This window comes from Podarcis vaucheri (genome assembly GCF_965113315.1).
Source record: "Podarcis vaucheri genome assembly, chromosome: 8".
NCBI classification, from domain to species: Eukaryota; Metazoa; Chordata; class Lepidosauria; order Squamata; family Lacertidae; genus Podarcis; species Podarcis vaucheri.
In genome coordinates, this window is record NC_138766.1 from 46,562,302 (window position 1) to 46,588,836 (window position 26,535).

The 26,535-nt window shown below is 39.9% G+C and overlaps 1 protein-coding gene across 24 annotated transcripts in view; it reads left to right on the forward strand.

Moving 5' to 3' along the window:
• The window catches only part of EPB41L3 (erythrocyte membrane protein band 4.1 like 3), a 134,030-nt gene that overhangs the window by 63,283 nt on the left and 44,212 nt on the right, over positions 1-26,535 (forward strand). For 23 of the 24 annotated variants that reach the window (XR_014222760.1, XM_082235107.1, XM_082235126.1 and 20 more), the window contains exons 2-3: positions 7,372-7,583; positions 11,367-11,564. Coding sequence is in view for 23 of the 24 variants with exons in the window: in XM_082235107.1 (XP_082091233.1) it covers positions 7,383-7,583; positions 11,367-11,564 (399 nt within the window). In the remaining variant the exon portion in view is untranslated. The remainder of the gene's footprint in view (positions 1-7,371; positions 7,584-11,366; positions 11,565-26,535) is intronic. The other variant, XM_082235108.1, reaches the window with a different exon arrangement.

The following is a 26,535-nucleotide window of genomic DNA, read 5'->3' on the forward strand; positions in this document are numbered from 1 at the left end:
AGGTCAACAAGAGACATTATCACAGTTCAGGGACAAGTTCCAGCTAGGCGGAAAATGCAAGGAGGATGCAGAGCAGGACCAGTGAGGGGACATGGCCTAGTGAGAGTCTTGAGGGCAAGAGAAAGAGGCCTGGAGGACTGCATAAATTAAATTAAACATTGTTAAGCATCAGTTTTTGCTCTCCCAATGATATTTTGAGGCATATAACCATGTCTCAAAGTCCAAGAACTCTTGACTCAATTACATGACTCAAATCAAAGCTCAATTGTTTTAAGTGAGTTACTGCTGGCTTTGAAGTCCAGTGAAACTATCCTCAACATGCCAGGACAAAAGGTACTTGCACCTCTGTCTTTTTAAGTGCTAGTGTTCTTTGGTAAAGTCTTTGGTATGACAAAGAAAGCACTTCACAAAGTACTTAAAATTCAGGACAAGGATTCACCAGAGGGGTTTCCTGAGGTCGGAATGAACCAAGACCAAACAAAATGTGGCAAAGAGGTTCTACCCTTTCCTAGTAAGGAATCAACTAACCATGTTCATAGAAAAAAAAATATATTGAAACAATTAATTGAAGTTAATAAGCAGATCTTGTTGGTTCTCTCTTTAGGGTTGCAGCTAAAACAGGTTTTCTAGCAATGGTATGCTAAATAGTAAAATGTGGAGTCAGGATAGTGTGTGTGTGTGTGTGTGTGTGTGTGTGTGTGTGTGTTGTTTTGCTTCCTTGCTCAGATTACTGTGTTTTCTTCCATTTCTCCTAAGCCTGTTAAAAACACCATTACGGGAAAACCTGTTCTAGCTGTAACTCTAGCGTACAGGCTTTGAATGATAGTTTGTTCAGGAATCCTGCTCCCGTCCCTGAAACATTCTTCTACAGCAGCAGCGAGCTCATAATCATGCCGATCCAGAATAATAACTACTTAGGACAGCATGAGTGAACTTCCATGCAAGCGCCGGAGCATCCTTTGTGCCTTTATCTTTTGTCTGGAAACTGGTGTTCCAGCTAACTAGAACAGTTTTACATGACTTTGTGTTGAGCCATTTTCTGGATTGCTGCCCAGATGAGGTACCCACGGTAATTATTGCAGAGCAACTGTGGCCAAATCTGCACAGCAGATGAAGGAAGTGTGGGAAAGGGGTTGCCTTTCACAAATATTCTCCAAGTCAGGTAGCTTAATATTTTGGATTGTACATACAGGTAGGCTCCTTCGGGACGAAAGATGAGTTATAAATTGAAACAACAACGATAATAAATAATGTGCTTAGAAATTGTCCAATTTCTATGGATTTAAGATTTTTATTTGCTCTGTGGTTATCTATGGGCAAGGACATCTGTTTTGTATGCACGAATGCCTAGGTTCAATACCTGGTTCAATACCTCTAGGAAGGAGTGGTACACTTCAAGGTTCAGTTACTGGTACCTTTGGGTGGAGTGGAAAACTACCCAATCCTGTCCGAAACATGAAATGCTGCAGGTAGTCATCAGTACTGGACTAGATGAACTAATGGTCTGACTTGGTAGCTTTCCTATGTTCCTAATTTGTTGCTGTTGTAAGCCATTATCTGCTTAATACTTTTTTACACCACCCCCGCCCAAGTTTAAAAAAGAATGCTGAATTGCTATAATAGTGTTGCTGTTAATTTATGTCAATGTAGATAGCCTCTGCGTACGCAAAGTCGTTCAGCTTGAATCGCCACACTTTTGTCTGTAAATCCCACTCAAACTCTGTTGTGGGATCAGACAAGCAGTATAAGTGGATCTTGCACTCAGAATGGAGAAATTGGTTGTACGTTGTGTTTTAATTAAGATGCACCAATAGAAATGAAAAGAGTGAGTTACTAGAATAGAAACAACTATCTGATGGGTTATGCTCTGCAATTACTGTCGTCTTCATTTTATTATTCGACTTTTCATGCATGTATTTACAAAAACTTCCCAAAAGATATAATTATCTTCTAGAAATACCCCGTTTCTTTTGTGCCGTGAGTGATTATTAATTTTCATGTACATATGTTGCCAGAAGTGACAAGCTGGCAGAAGCAGTTCCTTTTAATGTACTTGATTCCAGTGGAGACCAACAGATTGCATAGATACAACTATAATTTGCTTGTCTAATGGACATGAACTTACTCTCAACCTATTAATAAATTATGCAACTGCTAGCCTTGCATTGGAGATCCCCTCATATCCCACAAGCTTCTGAAGTCAAGACAGAAATGGAAATGGTTTAGATTTTGTTTCTATTAGCAGTGTTTAACATTTATAGTGCTATCTATCTATCTATCTATCTATGCATTCATATGACAGTAGTGCTACTATTATACCCATCATTAGTCAGGATCTGACCCATGAATTGAAGACGAGTGTATTATCCGGAGTTTAATATTTTTTTATCCCAAACAATTACAAAGTTTAAACGAAAGCAAGCAGACATCAAGGATCATATTGTAGTGTGTGTACTAAATTGGAACATAAATTAGGATAACCCAGTAGGTACAAAAAGAGATCATTTGTGGGGGAGGAGAGAATTCTTTAAACAATTCTTTTGATGACTAAGAGTAAAAGTTAGGGTTTGTTTACTTTGCTTACTCTAGTCAGTGTTCAGTTGAAACTGATTGTGGTTGCAGCTGCTAGTTCAATCTTGGAAACATCTGCAATTGATCAAGGTGCACCTGGAAGATGTTTTCAGGGTCAAGCTATATGACTTTGAAGAGAGACCAGTGTTCATGGTTAAACTCAAAAGGATTTTTCCCCTTAATGTGGAAAATAACCTAAGATTTAATCTTCTGTTCAACCACTGTGATGGATGCTTGATGGCACAGAACATCTGTCTTTGTGCCCTACTTTTGCCTTTTACTCTTTGTTTGTACGTTACACCTAGAGCAAAGAAGGATCACAAACTCCATTTTTAGGGGATCGTAGTTCATTTTTTGGGGGAAATGTTTGAGTAGTTGCAAATTTAAACTTAAGCCCTGAAATTAATAAGAATGGTATTTACAATTTTGAATTCAAATGTCCATTTTTCACAAATGGTTTCAATGATTTTTAAAAAGGGATTCCCCAAAAAACCATAGGCTAATCATATATAGGAAACAGCTGTTGTTATGCACTAACGTGGGCATGTGTGTCTTTAAGGTCTGCTGGCACTGTGTTTCTGTGGCCAGTGTAAATGTTAAAAAAATTCCCTCAGTGTAGAGGGAATTGTTAAAAATCTCTCCCCAGTGTCACGGTTCAATATCAAGGCTGCCTTAATATATACTGTTTTTCTAATTGCTAGCAGGGTTTCCAACTTGAATACAATATGGGGAGGGGCATGTAAGCCCCACCCCACATAGTCCACCACAAGACATGGCAAATGCACAACTTTGGCAGGAGGCAGCCCCCTAAAATATTCAATGGGGGGGGGCAAAAGGACCTTGGCCCCTAGGAGTTGGAGCCTATTAGTATGTATATGTTAAGTTTAGGATAACCATTTTAACAGTGTGAGCCAGTCTCATTCACATTTAGATGTTGAGCATAGAGAGACATTCACAGAAACATATCTACCTAGATGAGCAAAACTAAAAGGCAATGCTTAAATAACCTCATTTACATAAAGTAAGGGTATTTTTGTTTGTGCTGTAGTAGTCAATGTGTAGAACAAAGGAAAAATAAAGTCTCTTGAAGACACATCATTTTGGTTTCTGTTGGCATTTTACTGTTGATTATTTTAAAATAAACTGAATATATGACAGCACTAATGAGCATAATATGATCATGAACAGAAAATGGGTGTTGTGAGATCCTTAAATTCTTATAGTTAAAAACTACTGATTTGATAAAATGTTAGCTGTGTTGCCTAAGATCTTTACAGAATTTACACCAGTGACCGAGCGGCCATTAATGTAAATTGTGTTCAAATGTTTTTATTTTATATCACTTTAAAAACAATACATATAAGCAGTTGCCCATAGATTGTATGGGATTTTTTTGCTTCCTGTTGCCTTTTCTATATTCTTGTATCACTGAACCATGTGGATATTTCTTGAAAATTTGGGCCCCATTTACTATATTATTAAAATATAGACATTTTGCTTTCTGTTGCATGTTTTAGCACAGTTCAATATGATCCACATAGAAAAAAACAGAATAGGATATTTAGACATTCTAGACATCTTAGACTCATTTCAGGAGCTTGTGATAGTATTGGGGGAAATGAAATATACAGTGGTGCCCCGCAAGACGAACGCCTCGGAAGACGAAAAACTCGCTAGACGAAGGAGTTTTTCATTTTCTTAGCCACTTCGCAAGACTCATTTCCCTATGGGCTTGCTTCGCAAAACAAAGCTTGCCCCGCAAGCTCCGGGGATAGCAGGGAAGCGCAGCGCGTCTTCCCCGCTGTCCCCGGACCTCTTTTGAAGCAAGGGGCGGCGGGGAGAAGATCGCTTCTCCCCGTTGCCAGCCCCGCAATCTCCGGGGACAGAGGGGAAGGCGCGCGCCCCTTCCCCTCTCTCCCCGGACCCCTTTTGAACCAAGGGGCAGCAACGGGGAGAAGCGATCTTCTCCCCGCCGCCCCTTGCTTTAAACAGGTCCGGGGACAGAGGGGAAGGCGCGCGGCGCTTCCCCTCTGTCCCCGGACGGTCTCCATAGGAACACATTGATTGATTTTCAATGCATTCCTATGGGAAACCGTGCTTCGCAAGACGAAAAACTCGCAAGAAGAAAAAACTTGCGGAACGAATTAATTTCGTCTTGCGAGGCACCACTGTACAGGTAACCTCATGCTGGCTAGGCAGGCGTGCAGATCTTCATGCTTTTAATAAACTCACAAAATAATGCAGTATATATCCTTGTCCCCTGGGAGGATTGCTACTGTCAGCCATGCTCTTCTCTAGGATACAGTAAGATGTAAGCAACTCAAGCATAATAAATAGGAAATATAAGAAACGTTAGTGATTTATAATTACCAGCTATGTAGTTGTCAGGTCACATTTTAGTTCAGGGGCAAAATCTTGATCATTGATGATATTTCTACATGTTCCATACTAGAGAAAAGACAGAGAATTACAGTACTTTGTGCATAGCTGGGACAAATTGCTGATGAACTTCTGTCTCAAACACATACAGTGGTGCCTCGCAAGACGAAATTAATTCGTTCCGTGAGTTTTTTCGTCTAGCGAATTTTTCGTCTTGCGAAGCACGGTGTCGGAAAAGTTTTGGAAAAGCTTCAAAAAATCACCAAAAACCTCAAAAAAGGCTACCACACCGCGTTCTATGAGTTGCTCCTCGAAGTCAAGTCACAACTGTATTAACGGTGTTAAGAAAAAGGAAGCAAACTTGCAAAAAACGCAAGACGTTTTCGTCTTGCGAAGCAAGCCCATAGGGAAATTCGTCTTGCGAAGCAGCTCAAAAACCGCAAAACCCTTTCGTCTAGCGAGTTTTTCGTCTTGCGAGGCATTCGTCTTGCGGGGCACCACTGTATTGTCTTTAAAAGCATTAAATTAATCAAGCTTTTAAATGGTGGATAATGTGTGTGCATGCACCCCTTGTAAGCAAGGCACTTTACAGCAACTGTAGAAGCAATAGGTTGTACTAATGATGTTTCTTCAACAAAAAAGTGATGAGGCAATAAGCTGAACTATCCCAGTGAAGCCTTTACAGAAAGTGCACTGTAGTCATCAATCAGAGGGAAAGGAAGAAAGCTAATGCACAGCAAGGAAATCAGAAGAAAAATACTTTTTTTCAAAAAAAAAAAAAATAGGTCAGAAAAGAAGATTAGACCTGAATGTTTTTTTAAAAGTGAGTCTATTGAGGATTGTAATGAGCCATTTTAGTGAACCCTTCTTTCCTCCTTAATTGCTTGATGAAATATTTATTGTTCATTTGTATTCAGTTTCCAGAGCTATCTGGCTATAATAATGCCTTTCACAAATACTCTTTTCGCTTTTGGTATGGAGTGAAGTCAATAAGTTTATTATTGCTGTTTACTTATAAAAGAAATGTTGCAATAAATCTCATGTGAGAATTTGCACCCCGTGTTTCCAGTTTCTTTTCCTTTGTTGTTTATTTGCAGACTGCAATTTTTAGGCTACAACCCCCCCCCAACCCGTGCACTTTTATCATTTAAAAAACCTGTTTTACTGTTTTTTTATTTATATTTTAAATGTTTTTATTTTATATTTTTGTAAAGTGTGTAGAGGTTTTTGTTACAATCAAGTGATATATAAATTTTGTTAAATAAATACATCAAACCTATTTTCATAAACTTCTTAATGTACGATTTGCTCTGTAACGTCCATAGATAACTTTTGATACATTGACACGTGTGAGCTTATATTTCACAGTAAATTTCAATAGGATTGCAAGAATGGATTTTGTTATTTTTACTAGGGCTGTTTTACTAGATTATAATACTAGACTTTCATACAGTGGCCTGGTTCAGCCATCACATGATTAAACCATAGTTAAAATTTGTTATACTTTTAGTCCACCCTTCTGAAGATAGGCAACCCCATACAATATATTTAATTGGGAAGAGTTTGAGGTGGGCCATCTAAGTGATGATTTTGACTCATTACTAAAGTGAGCCCTACAGTGATAATTGATGATTAGTGAAGAACATCACAATGCGAACATAGCAGTAGGTAGTGGACAGGTCCTTACCAGCAAAAATACTGATTTTCTTTTTAAAGGAGTATTTCCCCTCTGTTAATTGCATAGTTACTCAATTAAATAAATTATTATGGCTACCAGATTTAAGGCAAATTACATGTTGATTAACAAAATCAGATCGTTACGGTCATAGTTTTGTTTTTGATAGATTCAAATTGTGACAATGCTACATTTATTCATCTGAAAACTTTTACTCTTGAGTTTTAAGTTTGTCTAAATGCTTAAAAGGTGTGTCATAGGCTACAGCCAGGCCATGATGAGACCCTTATTTTTTTTATATCCCTTAGTTGCACAGAGATTTTGCACCAAGCAGGAACAGGATGTTTTCAGTTTAATTTCCTTGGGGTTCTGTTGGAAGAGTTGGACAAAGGGTGATTAGTTATCTGACAAATGGTTTATAGTCCTCTACAATCTTAAGTCCCTAAGTAGGACTAGTTCTGGTAGCTGGATTCAGTGACCAGAGTTAAGAAGAACCTGCATTCCAACAAATTCAGACCACCTAAGTGTGATGAGGGGACAGGAGAGCAAGTGTGAAGACACTTAATTAAAAAAATCCCCTTGTATGTAGAGGTAGGTGGGTAGGTGTGACTCCCCGTCACCCACAAATGGTCTTAACTTTGCCACCCATACTTTGTGACACTTAAAACCATCTTACTTGTTTGTCAATTCAGTTTTTGCCTTCTTTTGATTTTTTATGATACTGAATAGTTTTATTTGTGTTGTAGAATAATCAACCATGACTACAGAATCTGGATCAGATTCTGAATCAAAGGATCAGGATCAAGAGCAGAAAGAAGCTTCGGGTCAACAAGGATCGGGTGGGACAGGGGCCCAAGGACAGCAACAGCAACAACAGCAGCTGAGTGAAGAGCACCAGAATGCATTAGAACAATTTTCTGGTGTTGCAGCTCACAGCACTCCTGTCAAAAAGGAACCGGTAAGATCAGAACTTGGACAATTTCTTTAAAAGTCTTCACATACACTAGAAAGCCAACGTATAACTTTACTTCAACACATATATCAGTCTGATTAAACAGTACTCTTGCACACTGATTGGTGATCTACTGGGGATGGAGGGGAGAGGTTAGATACTATTCCCCTCTCTCAATTTCAGTCATATAATATTTTTGTAATTTTTGTCAGATTGTCTTACATGCTGGGCTTAATTTTTAAAACCTATTGCCATTGTTAAAAGGGGGGCAACCTTTCGCTATTCATCACAGTGTTAGATAACTGCAAATTTTGGAGAGGTTGAAAACACATTTCAGCTTTGACACCTGTTGAAATCCCATTTTATTTGGGGTTGAGTGATGTTTGAAACTAACAAAACCTTCCATTCATTAAGGCCTGGTACTTACAAAATGGGGATGTGGGTGGCGCTGTGGGTTAAACCACTGAGCCTAGGACTTGCTGATTAGAAGGTCAGCGGTTCGAATCCCCGCGACAGGGTGAGCTCCCGTTGCTTGGCCCCTGCTCCTGCCAACCTAGCAGTTCGAAAGCACGTCAAAGTGCAAGTAGATAAATAGGTACCGCTCCGTTGGGAAGGTAAACGGCGTTTCCGTGTGCTGCTCTGGTTTGCCAGAAGCAGCTTAGTTATGCTAGCCACATGACCCGGAAGCTGTACGCTGGCTCCCTCAGCCAATAAAGTGAGATGAGCGCCGCAAGCCCAGAGCCAGCCATGACTGGACCTAGTGGTCAGGGGTCCCTTTACCTTTACCTATACTTACAAAATGACTACATTTTAACTACTTTCAGTTGTGTTAACATTGAAAAATTACTCAGCCCTGAGGCTTTCCCCCTCTTTAACAAAGCATTGCTTTTGGGACATAAACAAGATGCATCACATTAGAATGTTGTTATTGGGAAAGGAAACAAAGGAGGCTAACAGTAATGATTGGGATTAAATACTTCACAACTTTGTTTGAAGAGATGGTATGTGAACTGTATTAGCATTAAGCTAAGAGTGGTCTGCATGGATAACCAGCTGCATTGCCCCCTTTAACACCTCCTCCCGCCACCGCCGGGCTTCGGAAGGCTCCTCCGAAGCCGGGCGGTGGGGCGGGAACACCTCCACCCGCCGCCGGGCTTCGGAAGGCTCCTCCGAAGCCGGGCGGTGGGGCGGGAACACCTCCCGCCGCCGCCCGGCTTTGGAACAGTGCTCCGAAGCCGGGCGGGGGGGAGGGAACACCTCCCGCCGCCGCCCGGCTTCGGAACGGTGCTCCGAAGCCAGGCGGGGGGGGGAGGGAACACCTTCTGAAGGCGGGCGGGGGCGAAAGTCTTTGCTCCCCCCTGCCTGCCTGTCCCGGAGGGCTTTTGAAGGCAGGCGGGGGGGAGCAAAGACTTTTGCCCCCCGCCCACCTTCAGAAGAGGTCCTGGACCTCTTCTGAAGGCTGGCGGGGGGCGAAAGTCTTTGTCCGCCCTGCCTGCCTTCCCAGGGGCTTTTAAATCGCCCCGGACAGCGGAGAAGTCCTCCGCTGTCCCGGGGCGATTTTAAAATGCCGCCCGCCAGCATTTTAAGATCGCCCGGACAGCGGAGAAGTCCTCCGCTGTCCCGGGGGTTTTTAAAATGCTGGGGGTGGGAAGAAAAGCCCTTGTCCCCCCCCAGCCTTCAGAAGAGGTCCGGGGACAGACTGTCCCCGGACCTGGTCTGAAGGCGGTTTCCCTAGGAACGCATTAATTGATTTTCAATGCATTCCTATGGGAAACCGTGCATCGCAAGACGAAAAACTCGCAAGACGAAGAGACTTGCGGAACGAATTAATTTCGTCTTGCGAGGCACCACTGTATATAGTAGGCTTTGGTTAGAATAATACATACATTATTTCCTCCATCAACAACAGGTGTTGTTGGGCTACTCAGACATTATTATATCAAACTTTGAACCAAAGTTACAAACCAAAATGTATAGATTAGTCCGGTTAGAAATAAATATTTAGATTCCCCCCACACAAACACACACACAAAAAGCAGTGGGAAGTCCTCCTGTGTGAAAATTTGAGCAATTTCAGTGTTGCTCTGAGTCTAGCTGAAGGTAGCTTGGTCCAAAAAGAGTCTTAACACATTTTTTTCTTCCCTGTTAGATGTTAATTTATGGTGTCATTAGCTGGATAATCAAATTGCTTGTGGAATGCATCACAAATAACCTTTGAAAAAGAGTTCATCACACATGAAACAATGTGCATTTATGCATGTAAAATAAAAAATAAAATACTGAATGCAAGTTGTGTCTCCCTGGTCATTTTGCCCTAGATAACTGCATGAACAGGATGTCAGGCTTCTTTAGGAAGATGAGACTTAATTCCCTGTGAAGGTGCATGAACACATCTTGACAGTTTGGGGTCCTGCTCTAATAGTTCCTGGCATGTTTTTGTGCATAGCACAAATTACTATAAAGGTTCTTCTGTGACAGTCTAACCTGGATAAATTCTCCCCGGCTTAGTTTTGTCCTGGTTAGCTACTTCTAGACATTGGTATCCACATCCTTCCCTTTTGAAATACTAATGCTCCTGTTTATAGTTCAAACTAAACATTACCAGCAGGTTTGTGTGTGTGTATATATCTGTTTTCTCTGCACCACCCACTCGTTTTCACAAGCAAATGTAATTCCTTTCACCATGTGCTCTACTATATTCAGAGAAGCCCTGCACTTTCCCACATATTGTGCAACACACAATTCTTTGGCTCTGAAAGCAGATTAAGGCTTTTGGCCAGATTTGATTCATTCTCATGGAGACTTGTTACAATGAAGGAAACGGACTTGGAGGATTAATTTGTGATGGATGTCAGTTCTGCAGGCTGCTGACTTACTATGAAGTCATTTCGAGCTGAATCAGATTTGGTTTTTTTATGATGGCCAGATGAAAATAAGATTAAATTTCTAAGCTTTAACTAACGTATTACTACATTTCAGTTGCTGCTGAAATGTTGCTTCTGAACTAGTTGTGGAAGAGCTGTGTACAGAGTTAGCTGCTACTAAAGTGGCAATGCCATTGGAATGTAACTGCCAGGTAGGAAGAGCACACTGTGTTGGCTGGAATATCATCGTCATCCCCTTCTTTCCTGAAAGGGGGCATATTGCATTCAGCCATATGTCACATTGGATCTTTTAAACTCAGACTCCTTTTTATGCATTATGAATTATCAGCTCTGCCCAGATGTTTAGAAAGTTTGTAGGCATTTTAATTTAGTCTATTTCACTGCAGTTTTAACCTTCTGTATGTTTAAGATTATGGTCGCAAATTTTTTAGAGATAGTTCTATTGTTATATCTTTTTTTAAAAAAACTGCTTTGCGGTTTTTCTACAATCAAGTGGCATATACATTTTATGAAATAAAAATAAATAATCAAATCTGATCTCTCTGTTAAATGTAAATATTGTGTGTGTACCTATGATGAAAAAACTAAATTATTAGAAATATAAAACTCAAGACTCCTGCAAAGGTTAATATATGTCATATACCGAAATGATAATTCTCAACACTTTACACCATGAATTAGCAGTTATAAAATGGAGCAGCAGTTTCATTGACTAGAAAAGCTTTTCAAAACATTGAATGAAATTTCTCTGCACTGCAGTTACGTTGCAGTTTCAAAATGTGGCTCTAACTAGTCCTCTGTAAGGGATGTCTGATTGTACCTTGTGATTCTGAAAGCTCGCTGCAATCGGCCACATTTTTTTAATCTGAAATTAGAACTTAATCTCCCTATTTTCTCTTTGTAGGGCAGTGACAAAGAACGCGAATTTGCTGCTGCAGCAGCAAAACAACTGGAATACCAGCAGTTTGAAGACGACAAGCTCTCTCAGAAATCATCCTCAAGCAAGCTTTCCAGATCTCCTCTAAAGATTGTCAAAAAACCGAAAAATATGCAGTGCAAAGTAATCCTTCTAGATGGCTCAGAATACGGCTGTGAAGTGGAGGTAAATACTGGAAGGGAGGGAGGAAGATTTTTTACTATATATGATCTAAGGTGTTTATTTGGTGAAGGCTGGTTGCAAAGGAAACTTACTTCTCTTTTATATCAGAAGGAGAGTACCTGTAAGAAAGGAAATATAAAAAAAAAGCATGTGGTTTGTGTGTATTCAGTCTGGAATACTGGCAGTAGAAAACAAAAACAGAAATTGAATAATCCTTCTCCCAAGGCTCTATGTGATAATTCACCTAGCAATTCAGCCTTTCCCTCAAAATATATTTGCCCTTGTGATATTGATGAGCAGTGAGAGTACAGAGCAGCAGGAAACACCAGCAAGGAAAAGAGACAGTAACGATACAGATCGGGAACTGCTGGTTATTCTGTACCGCAGTTGGATTCTATAGCTGTGTCTGAATCTATCTGAAGTGTGCTGTTTCAGGCTTTCTATCAGTCAAGAGACTTTTGGTTCACATACTGTTCAAAGAAATGCCTGTCTAGAATTTCACACTTTTATTCTCAGGGTATGGATCTTGGTGATAACTGTTCAGAAAGAGCAAGCAATTTGTATAGCATCAAAGGCATCCTTGTGAGGCAGTGGTAAAAAAAAGCCAATTCTGTGCTAGGGATTATTGGGAAATTGACTGAAAATAAAACTGCCACCAAGATTGTAATGCCTGTACAGTTGTACCTCATGTTAAGAACTTAATTCGTTCCGGAGGTCCGTTCTTAACCTGAAACTGTTCTTAACCTGAAGCACCACTTTAGCTAATGGGGCCTCCCACTGCCGCCATACCTCAGGAGCACAATTTCTGTTCTCATCCTGAAGCAAAGTTCTTAACCCAGGGTACCACTGAATAATAAATACCGTATTTTTCGCTCTATAACACGCACCCGACCATAACACGCACGTAGTTTTTAGAGGAGGAAAATCCGTAGGCATGCCACCCGTAGGCATTCCCTCCATAACACGCACAGGCATTTCCCCTTACTTTCTAGGAGGAAAAAAGTGAGTGTTATGGTTCAAAAAATACGGCATGTGTTGTGGGTGTATTTGTAGTGCTCTCCATTTAATATATATATATTTAGAACTGGGAAAAGGTGTAGAAAGAGGAAGCAAGGTGATACAGTGGTTGGATCACCTTCCTAATGAGGAAATGTAGGGGCTTTTTAGCTTGGGAAGAAAGGTAACTTAGTGTGGGGACCTGATAGAAGTTTATGATAATGGGCTGGGACATGATCGTTTGCCTATGTAGAGAAAATGACTAGGGACCTTTTATCTTACAGTAGTAGAATTCAGAGTCACCAAATGAAATTGATTAACAAACAGTTCAGAAGAAAAGTACTTATTCACAATGCTTAGTTCATGTGGAAATTTGTGATCACAAGCTATGGTGATGATTACTTTAAAAAGAAAACTTGACGCCCAATGCCTTTGACCTAGGAGGCTCTCCAACATTAAATAAAAAGCAAAACACATCCTATTTCTGCCCCAGTGATGCCACTACTCCTTGTTTTGCTACTTTTCGCTGCTTGGGCTGAGAGCACCCTTATTCCTTATAAATCAGAACAATGTGAGCAGGGTAGAAGGTCAGGCATCAAGGGAGAAGACAGCAGGGAAATATTTCTGCAGTCAGGAGTCCACCACAGTTCCACCAAATTCTGAAAATAGTGCTTAACATTATTTGTAGACTAAAAGGACAGAGCTTTGATGATTGGAAAAAAGGGTTAGCTTATAGAACATACATTCCAGTTCTAATGCAAACAAGCTTGTTAACAATTCTTACCTACCTTATACCTATCCCTAGGGTCTCAAGTGAAGGCTTAGAACAGCTGTGTGTGTAGCAAGGACAGGTTTGGGAGACGTCACCTAGCTTCTCTGACACGTCTCAACTGTCAGTGAAGCTGTGTGCTCGCTTGCTCTCTTTCTCTCTCCCCCCTTCCCCTAGATTATGTTAAGGAGAAGGGGCCTTCCAGTTGATGGGCAGCTCATCAGGCACAGCTGTCAAGCCTGCCACATCACATCCTAACGGAGAACTTTAAAAAATGTGGATGAGAGGTCTATCAGTGGCTATTAGCTGCTATAACTAAATGATTTAGTTTATAGGATGTCTACCACTGAATACCAGTTGCCACTGAATACCAGGGATCCCATTCCAGCCATCCCTAACACATGGCTCAGAATTCAGAGAGTCCAATGAGATGTCTAGGGATGAGATGTCAAGATATTAAGGATAATATAGTTGTCCAGCAGAGAGCATAGCAGGATATGGTGTTGCTTCAATTCTGGCTCTGTTCCAACTAAGCAGGTTTATAGCTGGTTTAGCTGCTGGACCCCTTCCTGACCTTCTATCAGAGTTCTGATTCTAAGTGCGGGGAGTGGGTTGGTGCTGATGCCAGCCAGTTTTTGTTGGTTCCATCAGAACTGTGGCTTCCTTAAGTGGGATTAATAATTGGACCAGCTCTTCCTCCAAGGTCTCACCCAGAACCGTGCTGGTCCTGCTAGGTGCATATGATGTCAGAGGGGACATAGAAAATAAGAAGAGCCCTGCTATATCAGGCCAAATACAATCTGGTCCAGCATCCTGTTGTGACAGTGTCCAACCAGATCTCAATGGGATGAGACAACATGATTGGGAGGGCTGTTTCCTTTATGGCCAGTATCTTGAAGTTATCTGGTTGGCCTTTGCTGAAAATAGGACACTGAAAATAACAAATCAGTTTATTCATATTTGAGTTTCTCTTCAAATGGAGGGGGAAATCCCAAGTGTGGGTGTGCATTGACAGAGTAATGTAAATGTTGGTCGTGTAAGCCTGCAAGATTTTGTTGTGTATAAAGGTCAATAGATTCTCAGCAAAAAATGTGCTTTCTAGGTTTGTCAGCACTGGTCGCAGCATAGGTCAAGAGTCTCTTGCAAGATAAAACAGGGATAGGATTTCCTTCTCCTTCCTGGAAGGCGTGACCAAGGCAAGCAACCAGAACTTTATTAAATTTATATCCCAAAAGAACCCATGGCAGCAAGCACACAGGTGATAAAACAATTAAAACTTCTAAAAGCAAAACAATTCCAACACAGAAGCAGCTATCCAATGCACCAGGTTCAGTTGGGGATGAAGGAACAGAGGCTGTAAAAATGTCTGCGTTTAGCTTCCTTCACTTCCTTCACTGAATGGCATGGCCGTCCACCCTCCTCCCACAGCACACACATCTTGGAACCCAATGGTCATATTTTGCCAAGTCATAATTATTTTCTCCTTGAATTAGTAGGGAAACCTGGTTTTGTTTCATTCTATTCTATGACTAAGATAGTTGGTGCAACAAGGACTTCCAATGGAAAGGAAGGGTATTTGTTTCTGTGTAACTAGCCAACCCAGCAGGGAGGGAGAAGAGGAAGCGTCTCAGGAGCTTTAAATCTTTAAATCTATAGTTCTGATTGAAATTACCTGCCCTGTGCATTCATGCTGTTATTAAGCTTGGGGGGGCTTAATAGTAGCATGACACCAGTCATGATGAGAATCACATGGTGGTGGTGAGAGTTAACCAGCTGAGGAAGCATCAAGGAGGGAAGGGAAGCCTGGAAGAGAAAGAGTGTGAAGTACTTCTGATCCCATCCACTACCATTTCTGCTGCCGCTGCCACCATCCCACTGCTAGCAAATTACCTACCTTTTGCTTGCCTCGCCTGAGATGTTCTTAGCTGCACTGACATTTGAGGTAAACTGTATATTACTGTGTCTGTTACAGTTTTTCATAACGGATGTGGTGGTGAATATGCTCTCATATTGACTGGAAGTAGAATTCACGTTTTCTAAGAGAACTGTCTTCCCTCTCAAATTCTGAACATATTAGTCAGCAGCTGGAGATTAACCCCTTCATGTTGCAAATGGATTTGAGAAATGTCTTCTATTGACTATTTTACAAGGTTTCTTTCAAGCCCCTTTTCAGCCAGATTGGAGTGTGTGGAACAGGTCCCTGTGAGCACCAGGGAATGCCTGCCAGAGCCGTGTTAACAACTCATGCATTAGAATCTGACCAGTTTGAGTGAATCATGAGTACAATTAGGCAAATTTGCTATTTAACGTTGTTATTTCTAAAACCCCAAATATTTTGACATACAACAGACAATCTTGCCAGCATTAGCTTATATTGATAACAAGCTTGTTATGCTGCACTCATCTTTGTGAGCTTTCATATTAAATTTCTTGTCTATGGATCTTACAAGATTCGAGTACTACCAGCAAACAATTTCTTGCTAATATTTCTCAAACAATATACAGCTTTTAGCTACCATTCCACCCGACAGACTACAGCAGCACAGAGAGAAATGGAAGTGGGCCAACTTGGAAGTGGCTCCTCTTTCCTTCAGCTACCAACCAGCAGTAGCCATTACAAAGGGAGAGATACCACCTGGGCAAGATTGAAAGTGAGTTAGCAGGGGACCAGCTCAATTGGGCTTATTTTCTCCCTGGACTGTTCAATTCAATCCACTTATTCTAAAAAATGTGCCTGAATTGCCTTTTCTCTCTTTCCCCCTTACCTGCACAGCAGCTTTAGAGCAGGTTACAGGTTAGAACTTTGAATTCAAGCTACAAGGGTTGCCGCACTAGGATTCTTGAAAGAGAGAGGCTGGAGTAACTAGCGTGGGTCTGTTGCATACCAATAGCTTCAGACAGATTATAAAACCATGTGTGGGTAGCTTGTATGTGTGAGGATGTGTGGCTACATGTTTGTTTCTGCCCCTGCATGTGTAATTTCATAAAATTTAAGAAACCATCCTGAATATTACAGTTTTAGTTCATAATACTAGGCCTGCTGAGAGCTCTGTTGTTGATGTCATGAGAAAAGGCCCTAATTTGGTCTGATTCCAAAATGAGGACTAGGTCACCAATCTTCTTATTGGGATTTAGCAATCCTTTGGTTGTTGGGGCTTTTTTCTGTTTAGATTAGTGCTGGCTTTTTAGGATTGTGAGCTCAAGGGTTATTAAAAATAAACTCTTGGCCCCAATAGAAAGTGTGCCATATTATACAATGTCACTGACACTTGTATGATTGTTACTATAATATACAAAAGTGTGAGACATTGATCTGCACACTGAAAATCTATTAGAAGAAGACATTTTAAATGCAGATATAATGCAACTGTGTTGCTGGGTAAATTGTTAGCATTGCCATTTGTCTCCAGCACTATGTGTTGTTGTTTTTTTGTTTAATAGATTAAAGGGTGTGTGTGAAATTAAATGGAAAAATCAGAAGCCCTTAACTGAGTATTATCAACACTTTCTAACTGATCATAAGAAGTTTATTTCTAATGAAGCTTAATTTACATTAATGTGTACTTGCAACACAGAGGCAGTATGAGATTCAGTGGAGGTTGTAGACTGCAATCCTGTACACACATGGTATTTAGTGGGGCTTACATTGGGGTAAACAATGCATAGAATTGTGCTGTACTATTCCTTCATATCATGAGCATTACATTTTAAGCAAGTTTTAAAAATTGCACAGCAAGGATCGTTTTTAATACAGACAGATCCAAACATGCTATATGGAATAAAGAAACAATCTATGATAGAGTAGCAAAAGAATGTGTGTTTAAAATATCTACATTTGAAGACCACAAATTGAAATTTAACATAGTATTATTGAACTAAGCTCTTTATAAAACAAAAATAAGCTACTCATTGTGCTACAGGCATGTTACTACAGGCCATTATTTTGGATAACTAGAAGACACAAATTAATGGTTCCCACGTGACATTTTAGGTAACAGATATTTAACATTTTAGTTTGCTGCTTGAATGAGTTAAGCTGTTGCCAGTTGAGTAGCAAGAAAGGTTGTCACCAAGTTTTTGTTATGGGATTTCTATATTACATGGCAAAACTATTATTGTGGACTAAGAACAACATGTCCAGAAATGCCAAACGCTACTTCTCTTTGTGTCTTTATGCTTAGAACAAATGAATATTTTATTCAAGATAATTCATTTGCTGGCATGCATGCAATGTCCTGTGAATGAAGAAGGAGAACAAAGGAAAATAGTCTGGAATAAATGCCCTGATAGAAACAAGGTGTTAATTCAGGCCAACAACCTAGCCTGCCTGTGTAAGGTTTACAGCGCAATCATGTGCACATTTCCTCAGAAGTAAAAGCCATTAAGTTCAATGGGGCTTACTCCCATAAATTGCCACCTTGCTCTTCCTTACAAGCCACATAGTAAGGAATGTCTGTGCATTTGTGAAGCATTTTTTCCCCGACAGAAGTGAACCAGGGGTATTTTAGGATTTTGATTAAGAATGTTCAAAGGATTTTCAGTTAACCCTGAGTTTGCAAATCAGTGTTAAAGATGATGCATCAATAGCTGCCTGTGTTGCAACTGTTTTAAAGGAGGGTTCCCTGTGTGGCAGTACCAGGATAACTCAGTGAATTTTTACAAGTCTTTAAAGTATTGCATATTATTATTATTATTGCCTCATTTATTGGTATTTCCATTTCTTAGCTGAATCCAATTAGTTTAAATGTTATTAATCTGTTGACTGCCTGCAGTTCTTAAGGAAAGTGACAAAACTCATATTTTGATGGAATGATAACTGATAGAAGAACGTTAGCAGTAAGCTCCTTAGTCAAACTTTATCATCCGTTCTCAAAGGATAGGTGTTTCAGCATTCAGACACAAGGCTATATGGTAATTCTGTATTTTCTATATTTGCACTGAAAGAATTCACTAAAAGACTATCAGGGACAGAACATTCGCCTTGCATGCAGAAAGTCCCAAGTCTATGAGATCCTGCAAGTCTGTAGACAATACCATGCTAATTGAACAAGCTAATGGGTGTTTAGTCAGTAAAAGTTTGTATATAAGCCATCTTCCTATGTTCTAATGCTAGGGAATGTATATGTGCAGTGACATTTTTACTGCAAGAAATAGTTATGCAACATTGTGTCATAAATCTCATGGGATTTAAAATGAAAATGGGTAGTATTAATCTTGTCACCTGTGTGCACTCTCTCACTCACACATGAGCAAACCTGCTATTTAGATTAGGCTGGTATAGGATGGGACACTCCACTATTGTTACAAAAAGGCTATATTAGTATTGGGAAAGGAGGGAAATGCAAATAGAGGCATACTCTGAATGTTCACTCCCTTAAATTTTACATACTGTTCTGCTTGCAAACTCTTGACCTAGACCTCCTGCATTAAGAGCAAAGTTTGGTGGAACATTGTTAGCTTTTCGGGCTTTTAAATGCTTATATCACAAGAAAGGAACTTGTACAGTTAAATTGTTTCTGCCCAGAAGTCAACAGTTCATATGACTGACCTACTGTAAACATTGAAATCAGTCAACTGGAAGTGGTGGACATGTGCTATTACTGTATTACAGACAAAGTGTTCCTGACAACTGGCTAAACCTTCAGGCTTTTCTTCACTAAAGGGATCATTATAGTTGGTTTAGGATGGGTAAAGTGATGTTTCAAGTTGTTTATATTTACTGCCTGACCCTAGATCAGGGTATGTGATCTGCGGCCCATGGGCTGAATTTGCCCCCCCCCCCAAGCGGTTTGGGTGGCTCCCAGGACCCTCAATAATTTGGCAGTTAATTGCTTAAAAAAATGTTCTGCTGAGGGATACTGTAGGGTATCACCAGTGCTCCAGAAATCAGGAGCCTCTGCCTCAGTTACCCTACAAAGGCACTTCTCCCTCCCAATGGTACAATGGCAAGGTTTTTGACACAAGGAAACAGGAAAGAAAGCTTTCTTTCTTTTCTTTTTTGCAGTAGTACCAAACCAGAAGAGCAGAACAGGTGCCTTTGCCAGGCAAGAATACATTTGAATGTGTTGATTGAATGACTGAACACATTGATTTGTTTTTCTTCTCCATTACAGTGCTGAGGTAGGATTGCCTCATTTCTTAGCACTGCAATTGAGAAATGCTTTCACTTTGCTCTAGATGCAGAGTTGAGTAGGAAAGCCTCCCACTCTAGCACTGCTGTGAGAGAGCAGAACCAAAGCATTTTAAAGTCTTCATTGCAGTGTTGCATGCCCGAATGTGTGACTCGGTGTGCATGCCTTCCTGCCTATCTGTATGCTGTGTGTGTGCCTCCACACATGTGCATTGGCCATAGCCACCACTGGTATGTCACCCTCTGAGAGGTGGCCAGTCCTCAATTTCCTTTAACAGAAGAAAGGTTAACTGTCCTTGCCCTACATAGACAGGTGTGTGTATTTTTGTGTGTATATATATTTCTTTCTTTCTATTTCTCACAGGGTATGTGTGTGATATGCTTATTGATTCCTCTTTGCTATCTGGTAATATAATGTCTATACTGCATTCAGTTTTTTCTTTCAGTCTGGATGGACCCATCTTCTTATTTAGTCTAGAAGTTTGCTCACTGGCATACTCCCTTTTGTAGGGGGTATGACGTATTTCTTTGCTTATTTCATTTTAGGTCCACTTCGTTCTGCATTACACAGTCATCTTCAGCAGTACAGTGCCCACTTCTGGGTGCTTTACTTTAAGATAGATACAGGAAGTTTGGATGGGATCCATAGGAGGGTAGTGAAGATTCTCACATTATGGATACCCCTTCCTATGAAAAATTGGTAAAGGGATTTGGCATATTTACCCTGAAGACCGAAAGGGGAATGACAGCACTCTTTGAACACTTTGAAGGGCTTGTTGCTTCAGAGCATCTATCCATGGTGTAGATTCTTTATTGGTTATATGGCAAATAGCAAGTCCCACAGTTCCCTTTGTAGCTGAGAAACACTCTGTAGAGATTGTCATATAATGAGCCATAGTCTTGAGCTTATACTCTATTAAACATTCTCCCAGTGCAATAGTCCGAGACACAAACAGTTTAGGGAGAACAATTAGCTTGTAAAATTGCTTTATCTCTTCATTATTTCTCTGTCCTAAGAAATTCCCCCAAAGTATACCCTAGTATTTAAACTGAATAATAGGCATTTATAATAATCCACCAGATGTTTAATTTGTAGTCAATATTTCCTCGCATACTTCAATCATTATTGCTAAATTATGTGGGTGCTGTATATTAAGCCATTTTCAAACCGATACATATCTTCAAAAGCACACATAAAAATGAAGAAAACTGTTTAAGAACTGTGACATTCTTCAAAGGATACATAAAAAGGAAGAAAACTTTGTTTAAGAACTGTGACATTAAATTATTGGTATTGTAAATGGCATACACATACAGGGAATTCTCAACTTACACTCTGGGGATTGCACATAAAGTCTAAACCTACTGGGTTCAATGGCGGGTGGGATTGCCAGAGTCATTTTTCTCAGAACCCTGCCCACTTTCCGCATATTCATTTAGTTATTTATCTGCCAAGTGCTGAACACACACAAGTTAAATGTGTGTAAGTTGTGAGTTACGTGTGTGTGTGTATATATATATATATATATTAGAACACAAATTACTTTATACTAACGAGTTAATGTTTAACATTGTTTGCTGCAAATTGTGATAACCCATATATTTATTTGCAGACTAACAAAGGACTCATCAGTATGACTGTGACTGTAGTCAAACCTCCTCCCTATTGTTTCCACTTTTTCCTCTAATGCCATGAGGCTTGCAATGTCTTCTCAGCCTCTGCTTTTTTCAATGCCAGTGTGATTTGCTCAATATATGAGGGGGTGGGCTCCCAGGGCAGGGCACCATGGTCCTTCAGGCTGCTGTTGGCTATGGGCCAGGATACATTAGTACTAGGCTGTTGGGTGCTTAAGGTTACTTGAGAAAGTTCAGAAGCTGAATTCTAAGGTCCATGGACTAGCTTTAGTTAAACTGACTGCTTTCTTATATTAAACATTTACTTATTCACTCATTTTGTGTATTTGTATACAATTATTCAGCCAGTGCGGCTCTCAATATAATACAAATGACTATAAAATCAATACAGTACAATTTATTGCTAGTTTTGTTACAAATGCAAATCATTTATAATATAACCAGCAGTTAAAATAGATTAAAATACAGCACTTTTTATGCCATAGAGGCTTTAAAATTGCAGCTCTTTAAACAAATTGTTGGTGTCAGGGGCCAAACCATTTGAGACATCAACTGTACTCATGGAATTAATATGCACATTTTGTAATGTAAATAGCAGCTAAGGTGAAATGGTGAAGAATTGTCCTAATAGACAGAAGAACAGGCAAAGTTGTAAGAATACATTTAAAAGACTTGAGAAGCAAAAGGAAACTGCAAAAGTGATTGGTGAAAGCAATCTGGAACATAAAAATGCTTTGGGACTAAGATCTAGAGCTTGGGGGGCCTAGAGTCTCTCTTTGTCCATCTCCTTTTCTTTTCAGCAAAGGCAACAATAAATAATGGTTTGGGGTGTATAAATTATTTAGTCCTGTTGCCACCGTTGATTTTTTTTTTAAAAAAAATAATTGAATGGTGTGTTGCCAGACTCTTAATTCTTTCAGGCCTAGAGTTGGTTTGTGCTGTTAGGAAACTACTAACTGAAATATAATCCCTTTGGTTCTCTTTAGTTACAGTCTAAACGCAACACAACTGCTGGCAGGACTGAGATCTTACCACAATATTACCTTTACTTAAAGACCTGCACTGACTTCCTCTTTATTACCTGGCCAAATTCAAGGTTTTCCTATTGGTATATAAAGCTCCGAATGGCTTGGGACCAGTTTGCTTGAAGGATCACCTTGCTCCACATGTACTTACTCAGCCACTTCTCTTTTTGGGTCTTTGTTCCTCTTTTGTGGAGCATTGTATCTTTTAGTGTTGCAATATCTGTGCTTTGGAACACTTCTTCTTAGGCAGGCACCCACGCTATATTGTTTCATTTTTATTTCAACAAGTCTACCTAGGAATGCAATTTAGTGTTGCATATTTGTTTTTGTTTTTTTAAAAAGCTGATTTTTTGGGGTGTATCGTTGACAATTATTTTATATTACTTTCTGTATACAGCTTTGATTACCGTAAGTAGTTCATAGATTTTTTTTCTAAATAAATTAATTAACACGTTTTGGAGATATGTGCTATATACATGGTTGCCTGCATATCTGTCTCCAAGAAGCATATACTTTTGTTTGCTTGATCTCGTTATAAGTCAGATGAAGCCACAGTGGAATGTGCACATCAGAAATTGCATGATGCGCTAATTTAACTGGTATATTGCAAACCATTGTTGTGTGTTCCCTTCTCCTCTCCTATCCAACACAATGGGGTTTTGATGGTAATTTGAATTTCAATGTTTGGTCACTTGTTGTATATTTGCTGCCAATGAATGTTCACCTCTTAAAGTTACATATTAAAAAAGGCACCTGCCTCCTGCAGGCCTCCAGTAAAACACCTTTAACCAGCAACTGCTTATTGCTTATCAAAGCAGTCAGCTGTGCCAGCATATGGATTTGCCAGCTGAAACATCTTTGATTTTTGACCTTGCCTGGCTTTTAAATTGACAAGGTGCTGTATTGTCATCATGAAAATGCAAAAAGATGCAAATTGCACCCTTGAATTTTAATATAAATCTGAGCCCAGCAATTTTGTTAATAATCTGCCAACAGTCTTTCAGCTAGCACATCTGCATTGACAGATACTAAAATGGACAACAAAATTCCAGAAAAATCAAATATCACACTTGTTCCTCCAATTAAGCAAGTACCTCTACCTCACTGTCTAATTACACTGTAGTACCTCAAGCTGCTGACCCATATTTGAAAGCATATGGTGTTAGATATTACCGAAATAGTTCTTTTTAGCATGTATCATGTTCCCTGTTAAATTGATCTGGAACTTCTTGCTAGGTGTATATGAAAGGGTGTTGCAAAGGATTTACAGAAAAACAAACCCACAATCAGGGCTCATGACAATTATGTCTTGAATTAGTTCCTTCAATTTACATCCCTAAGTGATTGTCAACTAAGCCTTATGTTGGTGAAAACTGAATCTAGAATGTGTAGCAATTAAGGAACACAAAGAGTATCTGTCCCCTGTTGTTTTTCACCTTGGAGAGGTTTATTGGTTTTTTAATATTTTTCTCAGTCTTCTAAATGGAGATAATAAAATCTTTTCTCCCTTTTGCAAAATTACCTGGAAAAACTCAGGCAAAGTTGACAGTTTGGTGGAAAACATAATTTTCTTCTTCCTATGTGCTGCCCATTTCTATCATCCTAAATGATTTCTTGAGGACTCTATAGATAATTGCATAGTGACTTCCCCTTTTTCATTATTTCTTTCTGAGGAACTTTAATAATTTGAGGCTAAATGTATGGCCTTTGGAGGAAGCTGTGGAATGAAATGAATTAGCATAATTTTGTTTCAGTACAAATTAGTTTAATAATGGCACTTGTAATGTTGTAGAGATTACTCATTATTTTTAATGCAGATAGTGCATTCCTGTTATGTTTTGTACCTCACGGTTATAAAGCTTTTTGGGTGTTTTTAGGCATCTTCCCCTAACAGTTGGGGCTGTGTTTATGTTTCCTAAAACAAAATAGTTCAGAAATCTCAGTCTGAAGGGTGTACAATCAAAATAATTCCTGGATTTTCTAGAGCATTATATTCAGATATATCCTGCTTTAGTTGCCCTCACCAAATGAAATGAGGCAGGTAGGCATCAGGAAGAGGGGCTTTTCTAGCAGTGGCACTACGGTTATGAAACATCCTCCCCAGTGAGTCTCTCATGGCACCAGCTTTGTGGTATTTTCATCACCAAAGTCATTTCTGTTCAGCTAGGCTTCCTAAATATCTTATATATTCTGGGCCTCACAGTTTTTAAATTTGTGCTTCTGATTTTGGGGGGTATGAAGAGCTTTGTTTTTGTGGTTTCATGTTTTATTTCATATATTTACGTTTCTATTTTTATTTTACTTTTCGTTGTAAACCACGCAGAGAGCTAAATGTTCTGGGCTGACATACAAATGCTGAAATCAGTTAAATATTCAAGAGTACACATTACATAATCACTCTGTTTTATAGTGACTAAACTGAAAACTAATATAATATCCCCCAAATTTTCAAACTTCTTTCTGAATAGAAACAGTTTCTTCAAAAAGGTAAACGTACATGCACTGTTAAAGGAAAGCACATGAATTCTAACCACTTAATGTAGCTTAAAATATTGATTCAGAAACTCAAAGCAGTTGTAGAACATTGAAACTTGATTGTGAGGTCTTGTGCAACAAACCTCACCAGAAGCAATACCTCTGACCTCTGCTCACCACACACCCCAGAACAGATTGGGCTGGGAAGATAGGCTTCTTCCTGGAGAGCTATAGATTTGAACAGATCCTGAGGGTAGATAACTTCTTTGATGAGAGCTTAGGGTTTCTATTCTGAATTTCCTGTACTGGACGGATCAGTTGAGGAATTTTAGATCTAGGATTGCTCTCCATGATGTTCCCTCCTTCTTCAGAACCACAAAGAATGTTGAACAGATTCCATAGCAAAATTGTTCCCTGGGAACTGGTTCTATGGCTTCTGCTTGTAGAAGATGCTTCACTGGAGCATTTTTGTGGATCGTTGGATATCGGAGACAGCAAGAATCTTGGAGACAGATTGGAGGTGAACTCCAGTTTGTAACTGTTGAGAAGAGTGCCAGTGTTTGGGCCAGTGTGCACGTCTTGCAGTGACATCTGCCACAAAGGAATGAGGGGTATACTGAGAAGTGTCCATAGTTGCATCTCTAATGAAGGGAGCTTGAGGTTTGTTTATAGGTTGGCTAAGCTGCAGAGGGACGCGGGGGGCGCTGTGGGTAAAACCTCAGCGCCTAGGACTTGCCGATCACATGGTCGGCGGTTCGAATCCCCGCGGCGGGGTGCGCTCCCGTTGCTCGGTCCCAGCGCCTGCCAACCTAGCAGTTCGAAAGCACCCTCGGGTACAAGTAGATAAATAGGGACCGCTTATTAGCGGGAAGGTAAACGGCGTTTCCATGTGCGGCTCTGGCTCACCAGAGCAGCTTCGTCACGCTGGCCACGTGACCCGGAAGTGTCTGCGGACAGCGCTGGCTTCCGGTCTATAGAGTGAGATGAGCGCACAACCCTAGAGTCTGTCAAGACTGGCCTGTACGGGCAGGGGTACCTTTAAGCTGCAGAGGTGAAAATGTCAAAGGCTGGAGACCAGGGAGCAGTTCTGCTTGATTGTTGATGCTTGTGTGCTGTGTGTGTTATTCTTTGTTAATGCTGTCAAAATTCTCAAAATGGTGAATTCAGGCCAGATAACAGTGAATATTATTTCAGATTCCAGATAGCCTTATAAAACCCCTGCCCTGCTTTCATTTAATCTCCAGTAAATTATCTCAAAAGTTTCAAAATGCTACAGTAATTTACATTTCCTTCAAAATGTTGTCATAGTTATTCATCTTACTAGATATTATCACATCTGTGTTATCTTGTAATTTAAACTCTTCCAACCCAACGTATTTCGTCTAGTGGTGAGCAAAGTCCCTCTGGCTCAATCGTAATTGAGTCATGAATGCCGTATTGAAAAAAAAGAATTCTTCATTTTAAATTGGCCAATAATGTCTTATTGCAGTGCTGTTTGGAAATTCCTTTGCAAGTACAGGGAAGGCAATGCATTATCTAGACAACCATGAAATCCTCTATTGGATTGTGTGCAGAATTCTTTGATCAAGAGGAACACCACCCCCACCCCTGGGGAAACAATCAGCTTTGGTTTTCCTTAACCCCTATGCATTCACTGTTATAAAAATTACATTTGCATGATGCATATCCTGCCCTTTAGGCATACTTGATGTTCCTAGCCCTGAGACCATGACATTCTAATTTTAGGTAAGTTATATTCAGTTTTACAAAAAGTCCAAGTTAATTTCAGAAATCAGGACAGTTCCATTGAGAGCCAATAAGACGTTAACGCTTTCAACTTCTGCATATGTGCTGAAAATGTTCCCTACCATTGGGCCTGTTGCAAATAATATTGAAGAGAACAGACTTGGATCGAAAGCTGCATTTAGGGGAACCCTCTTTCCC